The sequence below is a fragment of the Salvelinus namaycush genome, chromosome 31, assembly GCF_016432855.1.
Source record: "Salvelinus namaycush isolate Seneca chromosome 31, SaNama_1.0, whole genome shotgun sequence".
NCBI classification, from domain to species: domain Eukaryota; kingdom Metazoa; phylum Chordata; class Actinopteri; order Salmoniformes; family Salmonidae; genus Salvelinus; species Salvelinus namaycush.
In genome coordinates, this window is record NC_052337.1 from 1,435,547 (window position 1) to 1,457,530 (window position 21,984).

Sequence of the window (21,984 nt, forward strand, 5' to 3'; positions counted from 1 at the left end):
TCACCAGATGACTTTGTAAAATAGTGTTTCTCTAGTTTCAGCACGAGATGGCAAGTACAGTAGGCCATGTAAATTAGTTTGTAACGAGACCCTTTTTCAGCCCGTGGTTGTTAAAGCTGTAATGAATTCAATAAAAAATAATCTAACAGTCGATATTGCAATTCAACTTATAAATGTAAATTAATAACCTGTTTGGCTTTCGTCACTTATTGTAAACGCGACATCGGGTTGTATCCTCAGTGGCCCCCACACGGTCCTCCTCGGCGTTGCTATTGGTCCGTGTAATTCCACACGGGTTTTCCTCCCTGGCTGTGGGAAGGACGAGCGGGATACAGGCATTTGTGTGTGGGAACTGTAGTCGAACGACTGCCGGAGAAGCATATGTTTGGATTTAGCTAAAGTTCAGGTAAGGACGATACGCTCAAAAAATTATATAAAGCATAGTTTATGTTTTTAAATAGCACTTTAAAGGGTATTGAATGAATGCAGTTGTACTCTGGTCATTCAAGTATAACGTTACTTTGTTGCGTTGCTTGTTTCAACGAAAGTTTCTGCCCTTTGATGTTACAATGTTTCAACTTTCAATAGCTGTTTACGATTTGGGTAGGTTAAAACTGTGTTGCGTTTCTTTTCAGTTTCATTATGTATTGCCTCGATTTATTCATACATTTGCGAGTTTGTTTTTCTGTAATTTTCGCCTTTCAGTAGCCTACATTTTTTTTCCCCTTCTCATTTTCTGGGGTATCCAATCGAGAGAAAGAACAGTGCCTAAATCTGATAATATTCTTATCCTATGGATTTGAACACCTGTACATTTCTATTGGCCTCTTATTCAAGCCCGTGTTCACTCTGTTCTGTTGAAATGAATACACAGTGGCTTTTTTTCAAATTAATGTTCAACCTAAATAATAAATAAATAAAGTAAATAGTTTCAGTGCGTGCAGGGTATTTTATTGTACACTAATGGCAAAGAAGAAAGTTGCCTACTGGTCATTTTACTACAAAGGACCAATAATTCAGACTATTGAGCACATTGAGTATAATGACAGCTGGATGAAAAGCATAAATTACCACCCCTGACTACGGATAGAGGGGGATTGAATGATTCACACAGCCTGCCTTACTAACATGCACAGTATATACCAGGCTACATGCACAGTATATACCAGGCTACATGCACAGTATAAACCAGGCTACATGCACAGTACAAACCAGGCTACATGCACAGTATAAACCAGGCTACATGCACAGTATAAACCAGGCTACATGCACAGTACAAACCAGGCTACATGCACAGTATAAACCAGGCTACATGCACAGTATAAACCAGGCTACATGCACAGTATAAACCAGGCTACATGCACAGTACAAACCAGGCTACATGCACAGTATAAACCAGGCTACATGCACAGTATAAACCAGGCTACATGCACAATATAAACCAGGCTACATGCACAGTATAAACCAGGCTACATGCACAGTATAAACCAGGCTACATGCACAGTATAAACCAGGCTACATGCACAGTATAAACCAGGCTACATGCACAGTATAAACCAGGCTACATGCACAGTATAAACCAGGCTACATGCACAGTATAAACCAGGCTACATGCACAGTATAAACCAGGCTACATGCACAGTACAAACCAGGCTACATGCACAGTATAAACCAGGCTACATGCACAGTATAAACCAGGTTACATGCACAGTACAAACCAGGCTACATGCACAGTACAAACCAGGCTACATGCACAGTACAAACCAGGCTACATGCACAGTATAAACCAGGCTACATGCACAGTATAAACCAGGCTACATGCACAGTATAAACCAGGCTACACGCACAGTATAAACCAGGCTACACGCACAGTATAAACCAGGCTACACGCACAGTATAAACCAGGCTACACGCACAGTATAAACCAGGCTACACGCACAGTATAAACCAGGCTACACGCACAGTATAAACCAGGCTACACGCACAGTATAAACCAGGCTACACGCACAGTATAAACCAGGCTACACGCACAGTATAAACCAGGCTACACGCACAGTATAAACCAGGCTACACGCACAGTATAAACCAGGCTACATGCACAGTATATACCAGGCAACATGCACAGTATAAACCAGGCTACATGCACAGTGCTCTCATTGACCAATTTATAGAGTATACCAATTTATAATCTACCAATTTTAGTTTGAATTAAGAATTAGAATTGTGTCCCTTTAGTTTTCTTCCCTCATGCCTAAGAAGAAGTAGCTTGTGGATTGGTTAGGGATGGAATGGTAGACTATATCCATGTATAGTCCCCCCATTGGGAGAGTTTACTACTCGTAAGGCTGTATATATCAGTGTACTGTTGTACCTCCCTCTGTACTGTTGTACCCCCCTATGTACTGTTATACCTCCCTCTGTACTGTTGTACCTCCCTCTGTACTGTTGTACCTCCCTCTGTACTGTTGTACCTCCCTCTGTACTGTTATACCTCCCTCTGTACTGTTGTACCTCCCTCTGTACTGTTGTACCTCCCTCTGTACTGTTGTACCTCCCTCTGTACTGTTGTACCCCCCTATGTACTGTTATACCTCCCTCTGTACTGTTGTACCTCCCTCTGTACTGTTGTACCTCCCTCTGTACTGTTGTACCTCCCTCTGTACTGTTGTACCCCCCTCTGCACTGTTGTACCTCCCTCTGTACTGTTCTACCTCCCTCTGTACTGTTGTACCTCCCTCTGTACTGTTGTACCTCCCTCTGTACTGTTGTACCCCCCTCTGTACTGTTGTACCTCCCTCTGTACTGTTGTACCTCCCTCTGTACTGTTGTACCTCCCTCTGTACTGTTGTACCTCCCTCTGTACTGTTGTACCTCCCTCTGTGCTGTTGTACGTCCCTCTGTACTGTTGTACTGTTATACCTCCCTCTGTACTGTTGTACCTCCCTCTGTACTGTTGTACCTCCCTCTGTACTGTTGTACCTCCCTCTGCACTGTTGTACCTCCCTCTGTACTGTTGTACCTCCCTCTGTACTGTTGTACCTCCCTCTGTACTGTTGTACCTCCCTCTGTACTGTTGTACCTCCCTCTGTACTGTTGTACCTCCCTCTGTACTGTTGTACCTCCCTCTGTACTGTTGTACCTCCCTCTGTACTGTTGTACCTCCCTCTGCACTGTTGTACCTCCCTCTGCACTGTTGTACCTCCCTCTGTACTGTTGTACCTCCCTCTGTACTGTTGTACCTCCCTCTGTACTGTTGTACCTCCCTCTGTACTGTTCTACCTCCCTCTGTACTGTTGTACCTCCCTCTGTACTGTTGTACCCCCCTCTGTACTGTTGTACCTCCCTCTGTACTGTTGTACCTCCCTCTGTACTGTTGTACCTCCCTCTCTACTGTTATACCTCCCTCTGTACTGTTATACCTCCCTCTGTACTGTTGTATAAAAGCTGCTGACTAACTTATGTTGTTCTCAGCCTGCTGTCATTGTTTGTTACGTCGCAAAGTCCTGTTATGTAATAACTCCTCTGTTCCTACCATGACTCTCATTCTAACACTTTCTCTTTCAATCTGAAATGAAAAACCTGAAACATTGGCCCTGGAGCATACTCCTCCGTGATCATCCTTCCCCTGTCCTAACGTGCTCCTACCCCTGTCCTAACGTGCTCTTACCCCTGTCCAAAGGGTCCCCCCAGACCTGTCCTAACGTGCTCCTACCCCTGTCCTAACGTGCTCCTACCCCTGTCCTAACGTGCTCCTACCCCTGTCCAAAGGGTACCCCCAGACCTGTCCTAACGTGCTCCTACCCCTGTCCTAACGTGCTCCTACCCCTGTCCTAACGTGCTCCTACCCCTGTCCTAACGTGCTCCTACCCCTGTCCTAACGTGCTCTTACCCCTGTCCTAACGTGCTCCTACCCCTGTCCAAAGGGTCCCCCCAGACCTGTCCTAACGTGCTCCTACCCCTGTCCTAACGTGCTCCTACCCCTGTCCAAAGGGTCCCCCCAGACCTGTCCTAACGTGCTCCTACCCCTGTCCTAACGTGCTCCTACCCCTGTCCAAAGGGTCCCCCCAGACCTGTCCTAACGTGCTCCTACCCCTGTCCTAACGTGCTCCTACCCCTGTCCTAACGTGCTCCTACCCCTGTCCTAACGTGCTCTTACCCCTGTCCTAACGTGCTCCTACCCCTGTCCAAAGGGTCCCCCCAGACCTGTCCTAACGTGCTCCTACCCCTGTCCTAACGTGCTCCTACCCCTGTCCTAACGTGCTCCTACCCTGTCCTAACGTGCTCCTACCCCTGTCCTAACGTGCTCCTACCCCTGTCCTAACGTGCTCCTACCCCTGTCCTAACGTGCTCCTACCCCTGTCCTAACGTGCTCCTACCCCTGTCCTAACGTGCTCCTACCCCTGTCCTAACGTGCTCCTACCCCTGGCCTAACGTGCTCCTACCCCTGGCCTAACGTGCTCCTACCCCTGTCCTAACGTGCTCCTACCCCTGTCCTAACGTGCTCCTAACCCTGTCCTAACGTGCTCTTACCCCTGTCCTAACGTGCTCCTACCCCTGTCCTAACGTGCTCCTACCCCTGTCCTAACGTGCTCCTACCCCTGTCCTAACGTGCTCCTACCCCTGTCCTAACGTGCTCCTACCCCTGGCCTAACGTGCTCCTACCCCTGTCCTAACGTGCTCCTACCCCTGTCCTAACGTGCTCCTAACCCTGTCCTAACGTGCTCTTACCCCTGTACTAACGTGCTCCTTCCCCTGTCCTAACGTGCTCCTACCCCTGTCCTAACGTGCCCCTCCCCCTGTCCTAACGTGCTCTTACCCCTGTACTAACGTGCTCCTTCCCCTGTCCTAACGTGCTCCTACCCCTGTCCTAACGTGCTCCTACCCCTGTCCTAACGTGCTCTTACCCCTGTCCTAACGTGCTCCTACCCCTGTCCTAACGTGCTCCTACCCCTGTCCTAACGTGCTCTTACCCCTGTCCTAACGTGCTCCTACCCCTGTCCTAACGTGCCCCTCCCCCTGTCCTAACGTGCTCTTACCCCTGTACTAACGTGCTCCTTCCCCTGTCCTAACGTGCTCCTACCCCTGTCCTAACGTGCTCCTACCCCTGTCCTAACGTGCTCTTACCCCTGTCCTAACGTGCTCCTACCCCTGTCCTAACGTGCTCCTACCCCTGTCCTAACGTGCTCTTACCCCTGTCCTAACGTGCTCCTACCCCTGTCCTAACGTGCCCCTCCCCCTGTCCTAACGTGCTCCTACCCCTGTCCTAACGTGCTCTTACCCCTGTCCTAACGTGCCCCTCCCCCTGTCCTAACGTGCCCCTCCCCCTGTCCTAACGTGCCCCTCCCCCTGTCCTAACGTGCCCCTCCCCCTGTCCTAACGTGCCCCTCCCCCTGTCCTAACGTGCCCCTCCCCCTGTCCTAACGTGGTGGATGCGTGCAGCATGCGTGAAAGGACGTGTCATTCTCCTCCCTAACTGATGCCCTATGGCGCAGGAAGACGTGTCATTCTCCTCCCTAACTGATGCCCTATGGGGCAGGAAGACGTGTCATTCTCCTCCCTAACTGATGCCCTATGGGGCAGGAAGACGTGTCATTCTCCTCCCTAACTGATGCCCTATGGGGCAGGAAGACGTGTCATTCTCCTCCCTAACTGATGCCCTATGGGGCAGGAAGACGTGCGTCAGTGTCTGGCAAATCACTCACATTCGTAGGCTCTCCTCTCTTTCTCGGACTTTTCCTGCCTTTTCACGTGTTTTATTGGTACGCTGGATACGTATGTTCTTTCGTCTTAGCCACATATTCAACAATACAGGACTGGAAATTCATGCATTTCCTCATAGCAGATCAGACATGGAAAACACCTAGACTCTCCTCCCTTTAAAAAACACCACTATCTGAAAGTACCTGCAGTTCAGAGAGTAACTAACTACTGATAATGTGCGAAGTTGTATAAATGCCAAAGTGAGACAAAAAAACCTGGTCACTACAGTGACTAGACCTACCTTGTATTCCACTTCAACAGTGATTTGTTTGAATAAGTTGTGTGTTGAAAGTCTCAGGGGAAAGGAATGTGTGAGAACGGATTGGTTTCACTCTGCCAAGCACAGAGCGGCAGGTAGCCTAGTGATTAGAGTGGAGGGGCGGCAGGTAGCCTAGTGGTTAGAGTGGAGGGGCGGCAGGTAGCCTAGTGATTAGAGTGGAGGGGCGGCAGGTAGCCTAGTGGTTAGAGTGGAGGGGCGGCAGGTAGCCTAGTGGTTAGAGTGGAGGGGCGGCAGGTAGCCTAGTGGTTAGAGTGGAGGGGCGGCAGGTAGCCTAGTGGTTAGAGTGGAGGGGCGGCAGGTAGCCTAGTGGTTAGAGTGGAGGGGCGGCAGGTAGCCTAGTGGTTAGAGTGGAGGGGCGGCAGGTAGCCTAGTGGTTAGAGTGGAGGGGCGGCAGGTAGCCTAGTGGTTAGAGTGGAGGGGCGGCAGGTAGCCTAGTGGTTAGAGTGGAGGGGCGGCAGGTAGCCTAGTGGTTAGAGTGGAGGGGCGGCAGGTAGCCTAGTGGTTAGAGTGGAGGGGCGGCAGGTAGCCTAGTGGTTAGAGTGGAGGGGCGGCAGGTAGCCTAGTGGTTAGAGTGGAGGGGCGGCAGGTAGCCTAGTGGTTAGAGTGGAGGGGCGGCAGGTAGCCTAGTGGTTAGAGTGGAGGGGCGGCAGGTAGCCTAGTGGTTAGAGTGGAGGGGCGGCAGGTAGCCTAGTGGTTAGAGTGGAGGGGCGGCAGGTAGCCTAGTGGTTAGAGTGGAGGGGCGGCAGGTAGCCTAGTGGTTAGAGTGGAGGGGCGGCAGGGAGCCTAGTGGTTAGAGTGGAGGGGCGGCAGGGAGCCTAGTGGTTAGAGTGGAGGGGCGGCAGGGAGCCTAGTGGTTAGAGTGGAGGGGCGGCAGGTAGCCTAGTGGTTAGAGTGGAGGGGCGGCAGGTAGCCTAGTGGTTAGAGTGGAGGGGCGGCAGGTAGCCTAGTGGTTAGGGTGGAGGGGCGGCAGGTAGCCTAGTGGTTAGGGTGGAGGGGCGGCAGGTAGCCTAGTGGTTAGAGTGGAGGGGCGGCAGGTAGCCTAGTGGTTAGAGTGGAGGGGCGGCAGGTAGCCTAGTGGTTAGAGTGGAGGGGCGGCAGGTAGCCTAGTGGTTAGAGTGGAGGGGCGGCAGGTAGCCTAGTGGTTAGAGTGGAGGGGCGGCAGGTAGCCTAGTGGTTAGAGTGGAGGGGCGGCAGGTAGACTAGTGGTTAGAGTGGAGGGGCGGCAGGTAGCCTAGTGGTTAGAGTGGAGGGGCGGCAGGTAGCCTAGTGGCTAGAGTGGAGGGGCGGCAGGTAGCCTAGTGGCTAGAGTGGAGGGGCGGCAGGTAGCCTAGTGGTTAGAGTGGAGGGGCGGCAGGTAGCCTAGTGGTTAGAGGGGAGGGGCGGCAGGTAGCCTAGTGGTTAGAGGGTAGGGACGGCAGGTAGCCTAGTGGTTAGAGGGGAGGGGCGGCAGGTAGCCTAGTGGTTAGAGGGGAGGGGCGGCAGGTAGCCTAGTGGTTAGAGGGGAGGGGCGGCAGGTAGCCTAGTGGTTAGAGTGGAGGGGCGGCAGGTAGCCTAGTGGTTAGAGGGTAGGGACGGCAGGTAGCCTAGTGGTTAGAGTGGAGGGGCGGCAGGTAGCCTAGTGGTTAGAGGGTAGGGACGGCAGGTAGCCTAGTGGTTAGAGTGGAGGGGCGGCAGGTAGCCTAGTGGCTAGAGTGGAGGGGCGGCAGGTAGCCTAGTGGTTAGAGTGGAGGGGCGGCAGGTAGCCTAGTGGTTAGAGTGGAGGGGCGGCAGGTAGCCTAGTGGTTAGAGTGGAGGGGCGGCAGGTAGCCTAGTGGTTAGAGTGGAGGGGCGGCAGGTAGCCTAGTGGTTAGAGTGGAGGGGCGGCAGGTAGCCTAGTGGTTAGAGTTGAGGGGCGGCAGGTAGCCTAGTGGTTAGAGTGGAGGGGCGGCAGGGAGCCTAGTGGTTAGAGTGGAGGGGCGGCAGGTAGCCTAGTGGTTAGAGTGGAGGGGCGGCAAGTAGCCTAGTGGTTCGAGCGTTGGACTAGTAACCGAAAGGTTGCAAGATCGAATCCCCGAGCTGACAAGGTACAAAATCTGTTGTTCTGCCCCCTGAACAAGGCAGTTAACCCACTGTTCCGAGGCCGGCATTGAAAATAAGAATTAGTTCTTAACTGACTTGCCTAGTTCAGTTAAAGGTAAAAGAGACAGTTACATGGTTGTACAGATGGATTCAACATGGACTCTGTGGTGTGTATATATATGACTGATTCAAGCTTATATCAGACACTCTCACATCTTTATTAGAGTTATTTGAAAGATATGCATAATGGGTGCTATAACACCTTTATGAGTCATAATGAGTGCTATAAGTCATAATGAGTCCTATAAGTCATAATGAGGGCTATAAGTCATAATGAGTGCTATAAGTCATAATGAGTGCTATAACCTCGCTATAAGTCATAATGGGTGCTATAACACCTCTATGAGTCATAATGGGGGCTTTAACCTTGCTATATGTCATAATGGCTGCTATAACATTGCTATAAGTCATAATGGGTGCTATAACATTGCAATGAGTCATAATGGGTGCTATAACACCTCTATGAGTCATAATGGGTGCTATAACACCTTTATGAGTCATAATGGGTGCTATAACACCTATATGAGTCATAATGGGTGCTATAACACCTCTATGAATCATAATGGGTGCTATAACACCTATATGAGTCATAATGGGTGCTATAACATTGCTATGAGTCATAATGGGTGCTATAACACCTCTGAGTCATAATGAGTGCTATAACACCTCTATGAGTCATAATGAGTGCTATAACACCTCTATGAGTCATAATGAGTGCTATAACACCTCTATGAGTCATAATGGGTGCTATAACATTGCTATTAGTCATAATGGGTGCTATAACCTTGCTATACGTCATAATGGGTGCTATAACCTTGCTATACGTCATAATGGGGGCTATAACCTTGCTATACGTCATAATGGGGGCTATAACCTTGCTATACGTCATAATGGGGGCTATAACCTTGCTATACGTCATAATGGGGGCTATAACCTTGCTATACGTCATAATGGGGGCTATAACCTTGCTATACGTCATAATGGGGGCTATAACCTTGCTATACGTCATAATGGGGGCTATAACCTTGCTATATGTCATAATGGGTGCTATAACCTTGCTATACGTCATAATGGGGGCTATAACGTTGCTATGAGTCATAATGGGGGCTATAACCTTGCTATATGTCATAATGGGGGCTATAACATTGCTATGAGTCATAATGGGTGCTATAACCTTGCTATACGTCATAATGGGGGCTATAACCTTGCTATGAGTCATAATGGGGGCTATAACATTGCTATAAGTCATAATGGGGGCTATAACCTTGCTATATGTCATAATGGGTGCTATAACCTTGCTATACGTCATAATGGGGGCTATAACCGTGCTATGAGTCATAATGGGTGCTATAACCGTGCTATAAGTCATTAATGACAAGGACACAGTAGAGCAGTTAACCTACTTTGCAACACACTTTGACTTTGTATCCCCCTTTTCTAACTAGCTACGTGCACTAGAAGTCATCCACGGGGACTGTGGCAGAGCTTGATGCATTTTACATGTCAGTTGTTTTGAGGAAGAGGAAGAGGAAGAGGACGTGGCTCGATTTTTAACATGCTGTTCTCTGCTCTGCTCATATAAAAGATATGTAATGACAGAGACAGAGTAGGTTTTAATGCTTTACTGTGACAGAAAGATTTAATGGTCCTACATCCAGCTTTTAGGAGTGGCATCTGGACATGTGGAGAAAAGCTTTCAGCACTGTAAAGCATTAAAGACACACTGTCATCTGACACAGCTGGACATTATTCTGGTCCGTGACATATACTGTAGTATAGGGGGGAACTGTTAGCCCCCTCTGCGGCTAACCTTGGGCACCACAGCAACCATCACTCAACCCATCTCAACAACAGCACAGAGAGGGAGAACATATCATTGAAACCCATAGTCATTTTTGTGCACCTGCAAAAGTGTACCTCTTCAGCTTACTTTCATTTCAAAAACATTGTAGGATATATGTTGTTGACTGTTGAGTGAGGGTGGGATATATGTTGTTGACTGTTGAGTGAGGGTGGGATATATGTTGTTGACTGTTGAGTGAGGGTGGGATATATGTTGTTGACTGTTGAGTGAGGGTGGGATATATGTTGTTGACTGTTGAGTGAGGGTGGGATATATGTTGTTGACTGTTGAGTGAGGGTGGGATATATGTTGTTGACTGTTGAGTGAGGGTGGGATATATGTTGTTGACTGTTGAGTGAGGGTGGGATATATGTTGTTGACTGTTGAGTGAGGGTGGGATACATGTTGTTGACTGTTGAGTGAGGGTGGGATACATGTTGTTGACTGTTGAGTGAGGGTGGGATATATGTTGTTGAGTGAGGGTGGGATATATGTTGTTGACTGTTGAGTGAGGGTGGGATATATGTTGTTGACTGTTGAGTGAGGGTGGGATATATGTTGTTGACTGTTGAGTGAGGGTGGGATATATGTTGTTGACTGTTGAGTGAGGGTGAGGGTGGGATATATGTTGTTGACATGCCTGTCTGTTGAGTGAGGGTGGGATATATGTTGTTGAGTGAGGGTGTGATATATGTTGTTGACGTGCCTGATGTTGAGTGAGGGTGGCATATATGTTGTTGAGTGAGGGTGTGATATATGTTGTTGAGTGAGGGTGTGATATATGTTGTTGAGTGAGGGTGTGATATATGTTGTTGACGTGCCTGATGTTGAGTGAGGGTGGGATATATGTTGATGAGTGAGGGTGGGATATATGTTGTTGAGTGAGGGTGTGATATATGTTGATGAGTGAGGGTGTGATATATGTTGATGAGTGAGGGTGTGATATATGTTGTTGAGTGAGGGTGTGATATATGTTGTTGAGTGAGGGTGGGATATATGTTGTTGACGTGCCTGATGTTGAGTGAGGGTAGCATATATGTTGTTGAGTGAGGGTGTGATATATGTTGTTGAGTGAGGGTGTGATATATGTTGTTGAGTGAGGGTGTGATATATGTTGATGAGTGAGGGTGTGATATATGTTGTTGAGTGAGGGTGTGATATATGTTGTTGAGTGAGGGTGTGATATATGTTGTTGAGTGAGGGTGTGATATATGTTGATGAGTGAGGGTGTGATATATGTTGTTGAGTGAGGGTGTGATATATGTTGTTGAGTGAGGGTGTGATATATGTTGTTGAGTGAGGGTGGGATATATGTTGTTGACGTGCCTGATGTTGAGTGAGGGTAGCATATATGTTGTTGAGTGAGGGTGTGATATATGTTGTTGAGTGAGGGTGTGATATATGTTGTTGAGTGAGGGTGTGATATATGTTGATGAGTGAGGGTGTGATATATGTTGTTGAGTGAGGGTGTGATATATGTTGTTGAGTGAGGGTGTGATATATGTTGATGAGTGAGGGTGTGATATATGTTGTTGAGTGAGGGTCTGATATATGTTGTTGAGTGAGGGTGGGATATATGTTGTTGATGTGCCTGATGTTGAGTGAGGGTGTGATATATGTTGTTGAGTGAGGGTGTGATATATGTTGTTGAGTGAGGGTGGGATATATGTTGTTAAGTGAGGGTGGGATATATGTTGTTGACGTGCCTGATGTTGAGTGAGGGCAACGGTACCGGACGGCAGTCAGGGTCAGGGTAGGCAGAGGTCAACAATCCAGAGGTGGGGCAAAGGTACAGATCGGCAGGCAGGCTCAGGGTTAGGGGACGGAGACAAAGGGCTGAGACATTGGTTTGACTCTGGACACATGAATCGGTGGGATGTATACGAAGGGTCCAGGGCAACAGAAGGCGAACAGCAGAGGGGCTAATAATCTTGGAGATAGGAAATGGGCCGATAAACCGGGGGGACAGTTTGCAGGATTCCACCCGTAGGGGCAGATCCCTGGTGGATAGCCATACCTTCTACCCAAGATGATACCGGGGAGCCAGGGTCCGGTGGCGATCCGCTTGTCGTTGATACCTGGAGGGGGTCTTGAGGAGGGCCGACCGGGCTCTCCTCGAGGTACGATGACAGTGGAGGACAAACATCTGGGCAGAAGGTACGCCGACCTCTTCCTCCTGCCCAGGGGAAGAGCGGGGGCTGATACCCCAGGGAACACTCAAACGGAGATAGGCCTGTGGCAGAGCAGGGATGGGTGTTGTGGTCGTAATCGACCCACACCAGCTGCTGGTTCCAGGAGGTGGAGTTGTCGGATATTAAGGAAACGCAGAGTAGTCTCAAAATCCTGGTTGGCTCGCTCCGTCTGGCCATTGGACTGAGGATGGAACCCAGAGTACAGGATGCCCGATGACCCAAGGAGGGTGCAGAATGCCTTCCAGAACCGGGATCAGAACTGAGGCCCCCGGTCGGAGACCATGTCCACGGGCAGTCCATGGATCCAGTCCATGGACCAGCGGGAGCTTGCTGAGGAGTCTTATTCTGAGCACAGACCGTGCAGGTGGAGACAAACGCGGGGACATCCAGAACCAATAGTAGCTCACCAAAAGCGTTGTCGGACAAAGGCCAGGGTCCGACGGGAGCCCGGGTGGCAGGCAAGCCTGGAGGAATGGGCCCACTCCAGGACCGCAGAGTGGACAGCGTCAGGCACAAACATCCAATTATCAGGGCCCGTGTGAACAGCAGGGCCCATCTGGCTTGCCTGGAGTTGAGGCTCTTGGCGGTGCGGAGATACTCCAGGTTCTTGTGGTCGGTCCACACGATGAATGTGTGTTCCGCCCCCTCCAGCCAGTGCCTCCATTCCTCCAACGCCATCTTCACCGCGAGAAGCTCACGATTCCCCTTATCGTAGTTATTTTCCGTGGCATTAAGGCGGTGGGATAAGAAGGCGCAGGGATGTAGCTTGAGGTCCAGGGCAGAACCGCCCCTGCTCCGACATCAGAAGCATCACCCTCCACCACGAACTGACGGGAAGGGTCCGGATGAACCAAGATGGGAGCTGTGGTGAAGTGATGTTTGAGGTCCCAGAATGCGAGGTGAGTGCAGACAGTGGAGAAGCCAGGGTGCTGTAACCTGGATAAAGCGACGATAGAAGTTGGCGAACCCCAGGATGCATTGCACCTGCACCTTGGAAGTAGGTTTGGGCCAATCCACCACCGCTCTCACCTTCCTGGGATCCATTTGCACACTCCCTGCGGCGATGATGAAACCCAGAAAAGGGATGGTGGAACGATGGAACTCGCACTTCTCTTCTTTTACAAACAGCTGGTTCTCCAGGAGACGTTGGAGAACCTGTCGGACGTGGAGCACATATTCTTGGATGTCAGCTAGGTAAACAAAGACGAACCGGTTCAACATGTCGCCGGGAACATCATTGACCAGAGCCTGGAACACAGCAGGGGCGTTGGTAAGGCCAAAAGGCATGACCAGATACTTGTAGTGACCGCTGGCCATGTTGAAGGCGGTCTTTCACTCGTCCCGTATCCGCACCAGGTGGTAGGCATTCCGTAGATCCAGCTTGGAAAACACGGTGACCCCCTGGAGCGGCTCGAAGGCCGAGGAGATGAGTGGTAGCGGGTAGCGGTTCTTCACCGTTAAGGCATTGAAAACACGGTGACCCCCTGGAGCGGCTCGAAGGCCGAGGAGATGAGTGGTAGCGGGTAGCGGTTCTTCACCGTTAAGTCATTGAAAACACGGTGACCCCCTGGAGCGGCTCGAAGGCCGAGGAGATGAGCGGTAGCGGGTAGCGGTTCTTCACCGGTAGTCGATGCACGGGCGCAGGGTCTTGTCCTTTTTCTCCACAAAGAACAACACTGCGCCGGCGGGAGAAGAAGAAGGACGGATGAATCCTGCGGCAAGGGAGTCCCTGATGTAGGTCTCTATCTCCTTGGTCTCTGGTCCCGACAGAGAGTACAGCCGTCCCCGGGGCGGAGTCGTGCTAGGGAGAAGGTCAATCCTGCAGTCATAAGATCGGTGCGGCAGGAGGGAAGTGGCCCGGGCCATTCTGAACACCTCCCGGAGGTCCTGGTACTCCACGGAAATTTGCGGAGAGGTCTGGGCACCTTCCGAGCCCCAGGGAAGACGTCCGGGGGCAGGTTGTGCTGACCTCCAGCAATGGGCGTGGCAGAATGGGCTGGAGCCAGGAGATTCCAATACCATGGGAATCTGAGCGGACTTGATGAGCAGGAACTGGATAGCCTCGATGTGATTCCCTTACACACGTAGGTTGATGGGAGTGGTGTTGTGGGTGACTCGGCCTATAGAGCGCTCTAACGTCCATGGGAATGGAGAGGGGCTGAGTGGGGATGTTCAGCTCGGACGCCAGAGTAGCGTCCAAAAATCTCTCGTCGGCCCCAGACTCAATGAGAACCCGGAGAGATTTGGACTGGTCTTCCCATAGCAGAATGGCATGAAAAGGGGTGTGAGCATGGGAAGCAGGAATGTTCTCCATATGGCCCACCAGAGTCCCTGCTCCTACCTGTGAGCCTGTTTTTTTTAAAGGACAAGAGGACACAAAATGACCAAGAGTCCCGCAATACAGACAACTCTTCTTGTCGATCCTGTATTGCCGTTCCGCTGGCAACAGCCCAGCTCTGCCTAGTGGCATAGGCTCAGGCATAGGCTACTGATACAGGAGCTGTGACCATTGAAAGATGACTAACCAACCACTCACTACTGAGCCTAAATAGGTAGCCTTGCTCTTCAGTCCACCCATTAGTCACAAATGCATTATTGCATATTCAGTACATGCTTAATTTGATCAGGAAAGTTGGACCATAAAGAGCCGTTGTGTTGAAACACCGTGCCATGTTTAACGGCGAGAATCGCAGAACGGTGAACTTACTAAAATGACTGAAGAGTTTGACTGTGTGATATTAGGTTGCTTCTTGTCTAAATATTTTCCGTCTGGATTTTAATGATTTGTATGCGGTGACTCTGCCGTCTTCGGCAGCCCCCTGGGCAGGTCGGGAAGCCTCGGATTCTCTCGGCAGCAAGATCGTCGGGAGCTTCCAGGATGACTCAGAGGCAAGGTGGGATCCCTGGACGTGCGAGTGAAATCCAATTCCCTCTCGCTCCATCGTTCCCATAATCGCCCATCGATACGGATGGTCAAAGCGATGAGGGAATCAAGCTCCGTTGGTAACTCCCGGGCTGCAAGCTCGTCCTTGACCTCCTCCGAGACGCCGTGCAGGAACATATTGAACATTCCAAGCACGCTCCGCTGCCAACGTGCAGAAATCCACAGCATAATCATCTTCACTGCTGGAGTCCTGAACCCCCTCCACAAGGCCATGAAGCAATTCCTCGTGCATACCGATGGTGGCTCCTTGAGTGGAGATGGCATTGCGCAGCTGGCCCAGGTCTGCTGGATCAGTCATGGCCAGTTCACATTATCAGGAATCAAGGTAAAACCTAGATGCAGACACGTCGAATTGACAATGGTTTAATAATCCAACAGGGGCAGGCAATAGACAAGTCAAGGCAGGCAGGGGTCAGTAAACCAGAGGTGGGGCAACGGTACCGGACGACAGGCAGGGTCAGGGTAGGCAGAGGTCAACAATCTAGAGGTGGGGCAAAGCTACAGGTCATCAGGCAGGCTCAGGGGCAGGACAGGCAGAGTGGTCAGGCAGGCTGGCTCAGAGTCAGGACAGGCAATGGTCAAAACCAGGAGGGCGAGAAAAAGGAGAGACTGGGGAAAGCAGGAGCTGAGGACAACAACGCTGGTTGACAAACAAGACGAACTGGACAAACAGAGAACACAGGTATAAATACACTGGGGATAATGGGGAAGATGGGCGACACCTGGAGGGGGGTGGAGACAATCACAAGGACAGATGAAACAGATCAGGGTGGGACAGTAACATAATCGGATTACTTTCAGTTACTTTTGGATTACTTTCCCCTTAAGAGGTATTAGAAGAAGACAAAATGGATCCATCAAATGCATTTGGTGTGTCATCATTGTGGGCTCTGATTGGTGGTCATCGTTTGGTGTGTCATCATAGTGGTCTCTGATTGGTGGTCATCATTTGGTGTGTCATCATAGTGGTCTCTGATTGGTGGTCATCGTTTGGTGTGTCATCATAGTGGTCTCTGATTGGTGGTCATCATTTGGTGTGTCATCATAGTGGTCTCTGATTGGTGGTCATCATTTGGTGTGTCATCATAGTGGTCTCTGATTGGTGGTCATCATTTGGTGTGTCATCATAGTGGTCTCTGATTGGTGGTCATCATTTGGTGTGTCATCATAGTGGTCTCTGATTGGTGGTCATCATTTGGTGTGTCATCATAGTGGTCTCTGATTGGTGGTCATCATTTGGTGTGTCATCATAGTGGTCTCTGATTGGTGGTCATCATTTGGTGTGTCATCATAGTGGTCTCTGATTGGTGGTCATCATTTGGTGTGTCATCATAGTGGTCTCTGATTGGTGGTCATCATTTGGTGTGTCATCATAGTGGTCTCTGATTGGTGGTCATCATTTGGTGTGTCATCATAGTGGTCTCTGATTGGTGGTCATCATTTGGTGTGTCATCATAGTGGTCTCTGATTGGTGGTCATCATTTGGTGTGTCATCATAGTGGTCTCTGATTGGTGGTCATCATTTGGTGTGTCATCATAAACAGCCTTTCTTTACAACTGAGTGCATCCCAAATGGCACCCTCTTCCCTATATAATTCACTATTTTTGATCCTACATTTTGTGCAATATATAGGAAAAGGAGACACTTTGGAACAAAACCTGGGTTCTGAGGAGTTGACAGGGCTCGGGTTAGAACAGCCTCTCTTTACACTGACATCATCACAGAGTCATCCATCGTGCTGCTGGGTTAGAGTTAGGACAAGCTGCTGGGTTAGAGTTAGGACACGCTGCTGGGTTAGAGTTAGGACAAGCTGCTGGGTTAGAGTTAGGACAAGCTGCTGGGTTAGAGTTAGGACAAGCTGCTGGGTTAGAGTTAGGACAAGCTGCTGGGTTAGAGTTAGGACAAGCTGCTGGGTTAGAGTTAGGACAAGCTGCTGGGTTAGAGTTAGGACAAGCTGCTGGGTTAGAGTTAGGACAAGCTGCTGGGTTAGAGTTAGGACAAGCTGCTGGGTTAGAGTTAGGACACGCTGCTGGGTTAGAGTTAGGACAAGCTGCTGGGTTAGAGTTAGGACAAGCTGCTGGGTTAGAGTTAGGACAAGCTGCTGGGTTAGAGTTAGGACAAGCTGCTGGGTTAGAGTTAGGACAAGCTGCTGGGTTAGAGTTAGGACAAGCTGCTGGGTTAGAGTTAGGACAAGCTGCTGGGTTAGAGTTAGGACAAGCTGCTGGGTTAGAGTTAGGACAAGCTGCTGGGTTAGTTAGGACAAGCTGCTGGGTTAGAGTTAGGACAAGCTGCTGGGTTAGAGTTAGGACAAGCTGCTGGGTTAGAGTTAGGACAAGCTGCCGGGTTAGAGTTAGGACAAGCTGCCGGGTTAGAGTTAGGACAAGCTGCCGGGTTAGAGTTAGGACAAGCTGCCGGGTTAGAGTTAGGACAAGCTGCCGGGTTAGAGTTAGGACAAGCTGCCGGGTTAGAGTTAGGACAAGCTGCTGGGTTAGAGTTAGGACAAGCTGCTGGGTTAGAGTTAGGACAAGCTGCTGGGTTAGAGTTAGGACAAGCTGCTGGGTTAGAGTTAGGACAAGCTGCTGGGTTAGAGTTAGGACAAGCTGCTGGGTTAGAGTTAGGACAAGCTGCTGGGTTAGAGTTAGGACAAGCTGCTGGGTTAGAGTTAGGACAAGCTGCTGGGTTAGAGTTAGGACAAGCTGATGGGTTAGAGTTAGGACAAGCTGCCGGGTTAGAGTTAGGACAAGCTGCCGGGTTAGAGTTAGGACAAGCTGCCGGGTTAGAGTTAGGACAAGCTGCCGGGTTAGAGTTAGGACAAGCTGCCGGGTTAGAGTTAGGACAAGCTGCCGGGTTAGAGTTAGGACAAGCTGCCGGGTTAGAGTTAGGACAAGCTGCCGGGTTAGAGTTAGGACAAGCTGCCGGGTTAGAGTTAGGACAAGCTGCTAGTTTACAGTTAGGACAAGCTGCTGGTTTACAGTTAGGACAAGCTGCTGGGTTAGAGTTAGGACAAGCTGTTGGGTTAGAGTTGGGACACGCTGCTGGGTTAGAGTTAGGACAAGCTGCTGGGTTAGAGTTAGGACAAGCTGCTGGGTTAGAGTTAGGACAAGCTGCTGGGTTAGAGTTAGGACAAGCTGCTGGGTTAGAGTTAGGACAAGCTGCTGGGTTAGAGTTAGGACAAGCTGCTGGGTTAGAGTTAGGACAAGCTGCCGGGTTAGAGTTAGGACAAGCTGCCGGGTTAGAGTTAGGACAAGCTGCCGGGTTAGAGTTAGGACAAGCTGCCGGGTTAGAGTTAGGACAAGCTGCCGGGTTAGAGTTAGGACAAGCTGCCGGGTTAGAGTTAGGACAAGCTGCCGGGTTAGAGTTAGGACAAGCTGCCGGGTTAGAGTTAGGACAAGCTGCCGGGTTAGAGTTAGGACAAGCTGCCGGGTTAGAGTTAGGACAAGCTGCCGGGTTAGAGTTAGGACAAGCTGCCGGGTTAGAGTTAGGACAAGCTGCCGGGTTAGAGTTAGGACAAGCTGCTGGGTTAGAGTTAGGACAAGCTGATGGGTTAGAGTTAGGACAAGCTGTTGGGTTAGAGTTAGGACAAGCTGTTGGGTTAGAGTTAGGACAAGCTGTTGGGTTAGAGTTAGGACAAGCTGCTGGGTTAGAGTTAGGACAAGCTGCTGGGTTAGAGTTAGGACAAGCTGCTGGGTTAGAGTTAGGACAAGCTGCTGGGTTAGAGTTAGGACAAGCTGCTGGGTTAGAGTTAGGACAAGCTGCTGGGTTAGAGTTAGGACAAGCTGCTGGGTTAGAGTTAGGACAAGCTGCTGGGTTAGAGTTAGGACAAGCTGCTGGGTTAGAGTTAGGACAAGCTGCTGGGTTAGAGTTAGGACAAGCTGCTGGGTTAGAGTTAGGACAAGCTGCTGGGTTAGAGTTAGGACAAGCTGCTGGGTTAGAGTTAGGACAAGCTGCTGGGTTAGAGTTAGGACACGCTGCTGGGTTAGAGTTAGGACACGCTGCTGGGTTAGAGTTAGGACACGCTGCTGGGTTAGAGTTAGGACAAGCTGCTGGGTTAGAGTTAGGACAAGCTGCTGGGTTAGAGTTAGGACACGCTGCTGGGTTAGAGTTAGGACAAGCTGCTGGGTTAGAGTTAGGACAAGCTGCTGGGTTAGTTAGGACAAGCTGCTGGGTTAGAGTTAGGACACGCTGCCGGGTTAGAGTTAGGACAAGCTGCCGGGTTAGAGTTAGGACAAGCTGCCGGGTTAGAGTTAGGACAAGCTGCCGGGTTAGAGTTAGGACAAGCTGCCGGGTTAGAGTTAGGACAAGCTGCCGGGTTAGAGTTAGGACAAGCTGCCGGGTTAGAGTTAGGACAAGCTGCCGGGTTAGAGTTAGGACAAGCTGCCGGGTTAGAGTTAGGACAAGATCTGAGTGCAGATATCATATCAAAGCTTTCACTGACAAAGACAGAAAGAGAAACCTTTAATATACACTGCCAGAATGATGCTATCAAAAGTCACGACTCAAAGGAAAGTAATGGAACCTTTCACATTTCACAACTAACCTGTCTAAACACGATATTATCAGCTTAGTAAAGGAAACTCCCTGTTCTGTTGTGTTGTCTGATTCCCACATTCAGTGGATTAGGAGTTTAGATTAGTGGGAGATACACTGACAGTATGTCTTTTAGACATTTGTCTTTGCTTGTTTTTTTTTTGGAATGTGATTTGGATGTGTAAAGCACTCGCACATCAGAATATAATTTTTCCAGGTGCGTAGGAAATAGAAGACCATTTCTGCAGGTGCGTAGGAAATGTTCACATGTAACTTTAGAGATGTATTTTAAACATTGTATTTTGTGTGTTTTGTTCACAGGAAACCCCTACTTCTTTGTCTACTCCTCCTCTACCTGCTCCTCCAGAAGTGACTATTGGTACCTTCGATTCCTCCCAGGGGTCCCTCCCCCCGCAACACGGTCTGCTGAGAAACCTCCGCTGTTCCCCTCCTCTCTGCTCCCCCTGTCCCTGTCCCCTCTCCCCTCTCGCCACGGTCCTCGCCCTCCACCCCCCTAGCCCCCATCCTAGGCAACATGTCCATCGCCCTGAAGCAGGTCTTCAACAAGGACAAGACCTTCCGCCCCAAGCGTAAGTTTGAGCCGGGGACGCAGCGCTTCGAGCTGCATAAGAAGGCCCAGGCGTCGCTGAGCTCCGGAGTTGACCTGAGGGCGGCGGTTGCTTTGCCCCACGGGGAGGATCTGAACGACTGGGTGGCAGTACACGTGGTGGACTTCTTCAACCGAATCAACCTCATCTACGGGACGGTGTGTGAGTTCTGCACGGAGAAGAGTTGTCCGGTCATGTCCGGGGGTCCTAGGTATGAGTACCGATGGCAGGACGATCACAAGTATAAGAAACCAACAGCTCTACCGGCTCCCAAGTACATGAATCTACTGATGGACTGGATCGAGGTCCAGATCAACAATGAGGATATCTTCCCCACCAGTATAGGTGAGTACTATGCTGATGGGCCTTTAATTATTAATATTATCATCCCTGAATTTTTTTTCTGAATTCTCGGCTAGAGGATTTCTGCAATCAGCAGGGAATTTTAACTGTGATGGAATCGTCCAACCTGGAATACTATACTATACTGAGCAAGAGGCCTTCTTGGTCTCTATTACAAATATATCCCCAACCCTTTGACTGTCAGCATTCCTCTGTAGATCTCTATAAACAAGACAACAGAAATACTGTTCAAATGGAACACTACTCATGGCGTTGTCATGGCGTTGTCATGGTGTTGTCATGGCCTTGTCATGGTGTTGTCATGGCGTTGTCATGGTGTTGCTGATGGCTGCTTTGATGCTGACATGAAAAGACAGGTGATCCTGCAGGGGGGGGGCAGGTGGGCCAGGGGTGGATGCTAATTGGATAGAACCTCTAACAACCCTGACCTATAACCTCTGACCTTACCCTTATCCAACCTGCTCTAACTGAGTGGGTTACCAGGACAATCACTAAGGAGCCCTGGTTAGGGAATAGGGTGCTCTTTCAGCCGCAGACAAAGTAGATCCCTGCTAGAAAACCCTGATCTCACTTGTTAAACCCTGTAGCATCCAACAGACTGTGAAATCCTACTAATGTCAGCTTAGGTCACAAGATCACAAATCCTGAATTGTTGACGTTGATGGTGGTCAGCTCCTCATCTCCGATGTACAAGCTGATTATAGTTACATATCTTCTTGTTTTATTTGGGTTGCTCTCATGGAATAAAATAGAAATAAACTAGGCTGGATTAGATATATAAAAATATATATATAGTGTGTGTATATAATGTGTGTTTATAAATATATCTATATTATATGTGTGTGTTTTATTGTGACATACACCAGACAGGTGCAGTGAAACAGGTTGTTTTACATAGTAGTACGGAGTCTCTGGAACAAATTAGGGTTAAGTACCTTGCTCAAGGGCACATCAACAGATGTTATACCTTGTTGGCAAGGGCAGGGGTAGAGAGAGAGGTAGAGAGAGAGGCAGGGGCAGAGAGAGAGGCAGAGGCAGAGAGAGAGGCAGGGGCAGAGAGAGAGGCAGAGAGAGAGGCAGAGGCAGAGAGAGAGGCAGAGGCAGAGAGAGAGGCAGGGGCAGAGAGAGAGGCAGAGAGAGAGGCAGGGGCAGAGAGAGAGGCAGAGAGAGAGGCAGAGGCAGAGAGAGAGGCAGAGGCAGAGAGAGAGAGGCAGAGAGAGAGGCAGAGAGAGAGGCAGAGGCAGAGAGAGGCAGAGGCAGAGGCAGAGAGAGGCAGAGGCAGAGGCAGAGAGAGAGGCAGAGGCAGAGGCAGAGAGAGAGGCAGAGGCAGAGAGAGAGGCAGAGGCAG

The 21,984-nt window shown here is 49.9% G+C and overlaps 1 protein-coding gene across 1 annotated transcript in view; it reads left to right on the forward strand.

The window, feature by feature from the left end:
• Positions 1 to 233: 233 nt before the first annotated feature.
• Positions 234 to 21,984, forward strand: part of LOC120026078 (MOB kinase activator 3B) — a 90,792-nt gene continuing 69,041 nt past the window's right edge. Inside the window, exons 1-2 of the mRNA XM_038970870.1 lie at positions 234 to 406; positions 19,987 to 20,618. Coding sequence (XP_038826798.1) covers positions 20,201 to 20,618 — 418 coding nt within the window. The 5' untranslated portion in view covers positions 234 to 406; positions 19,987 to 20,200. The remainder of the gene's footprint in view (positions 407 to 19,986; positions 20,619 to 21,984) is intronic.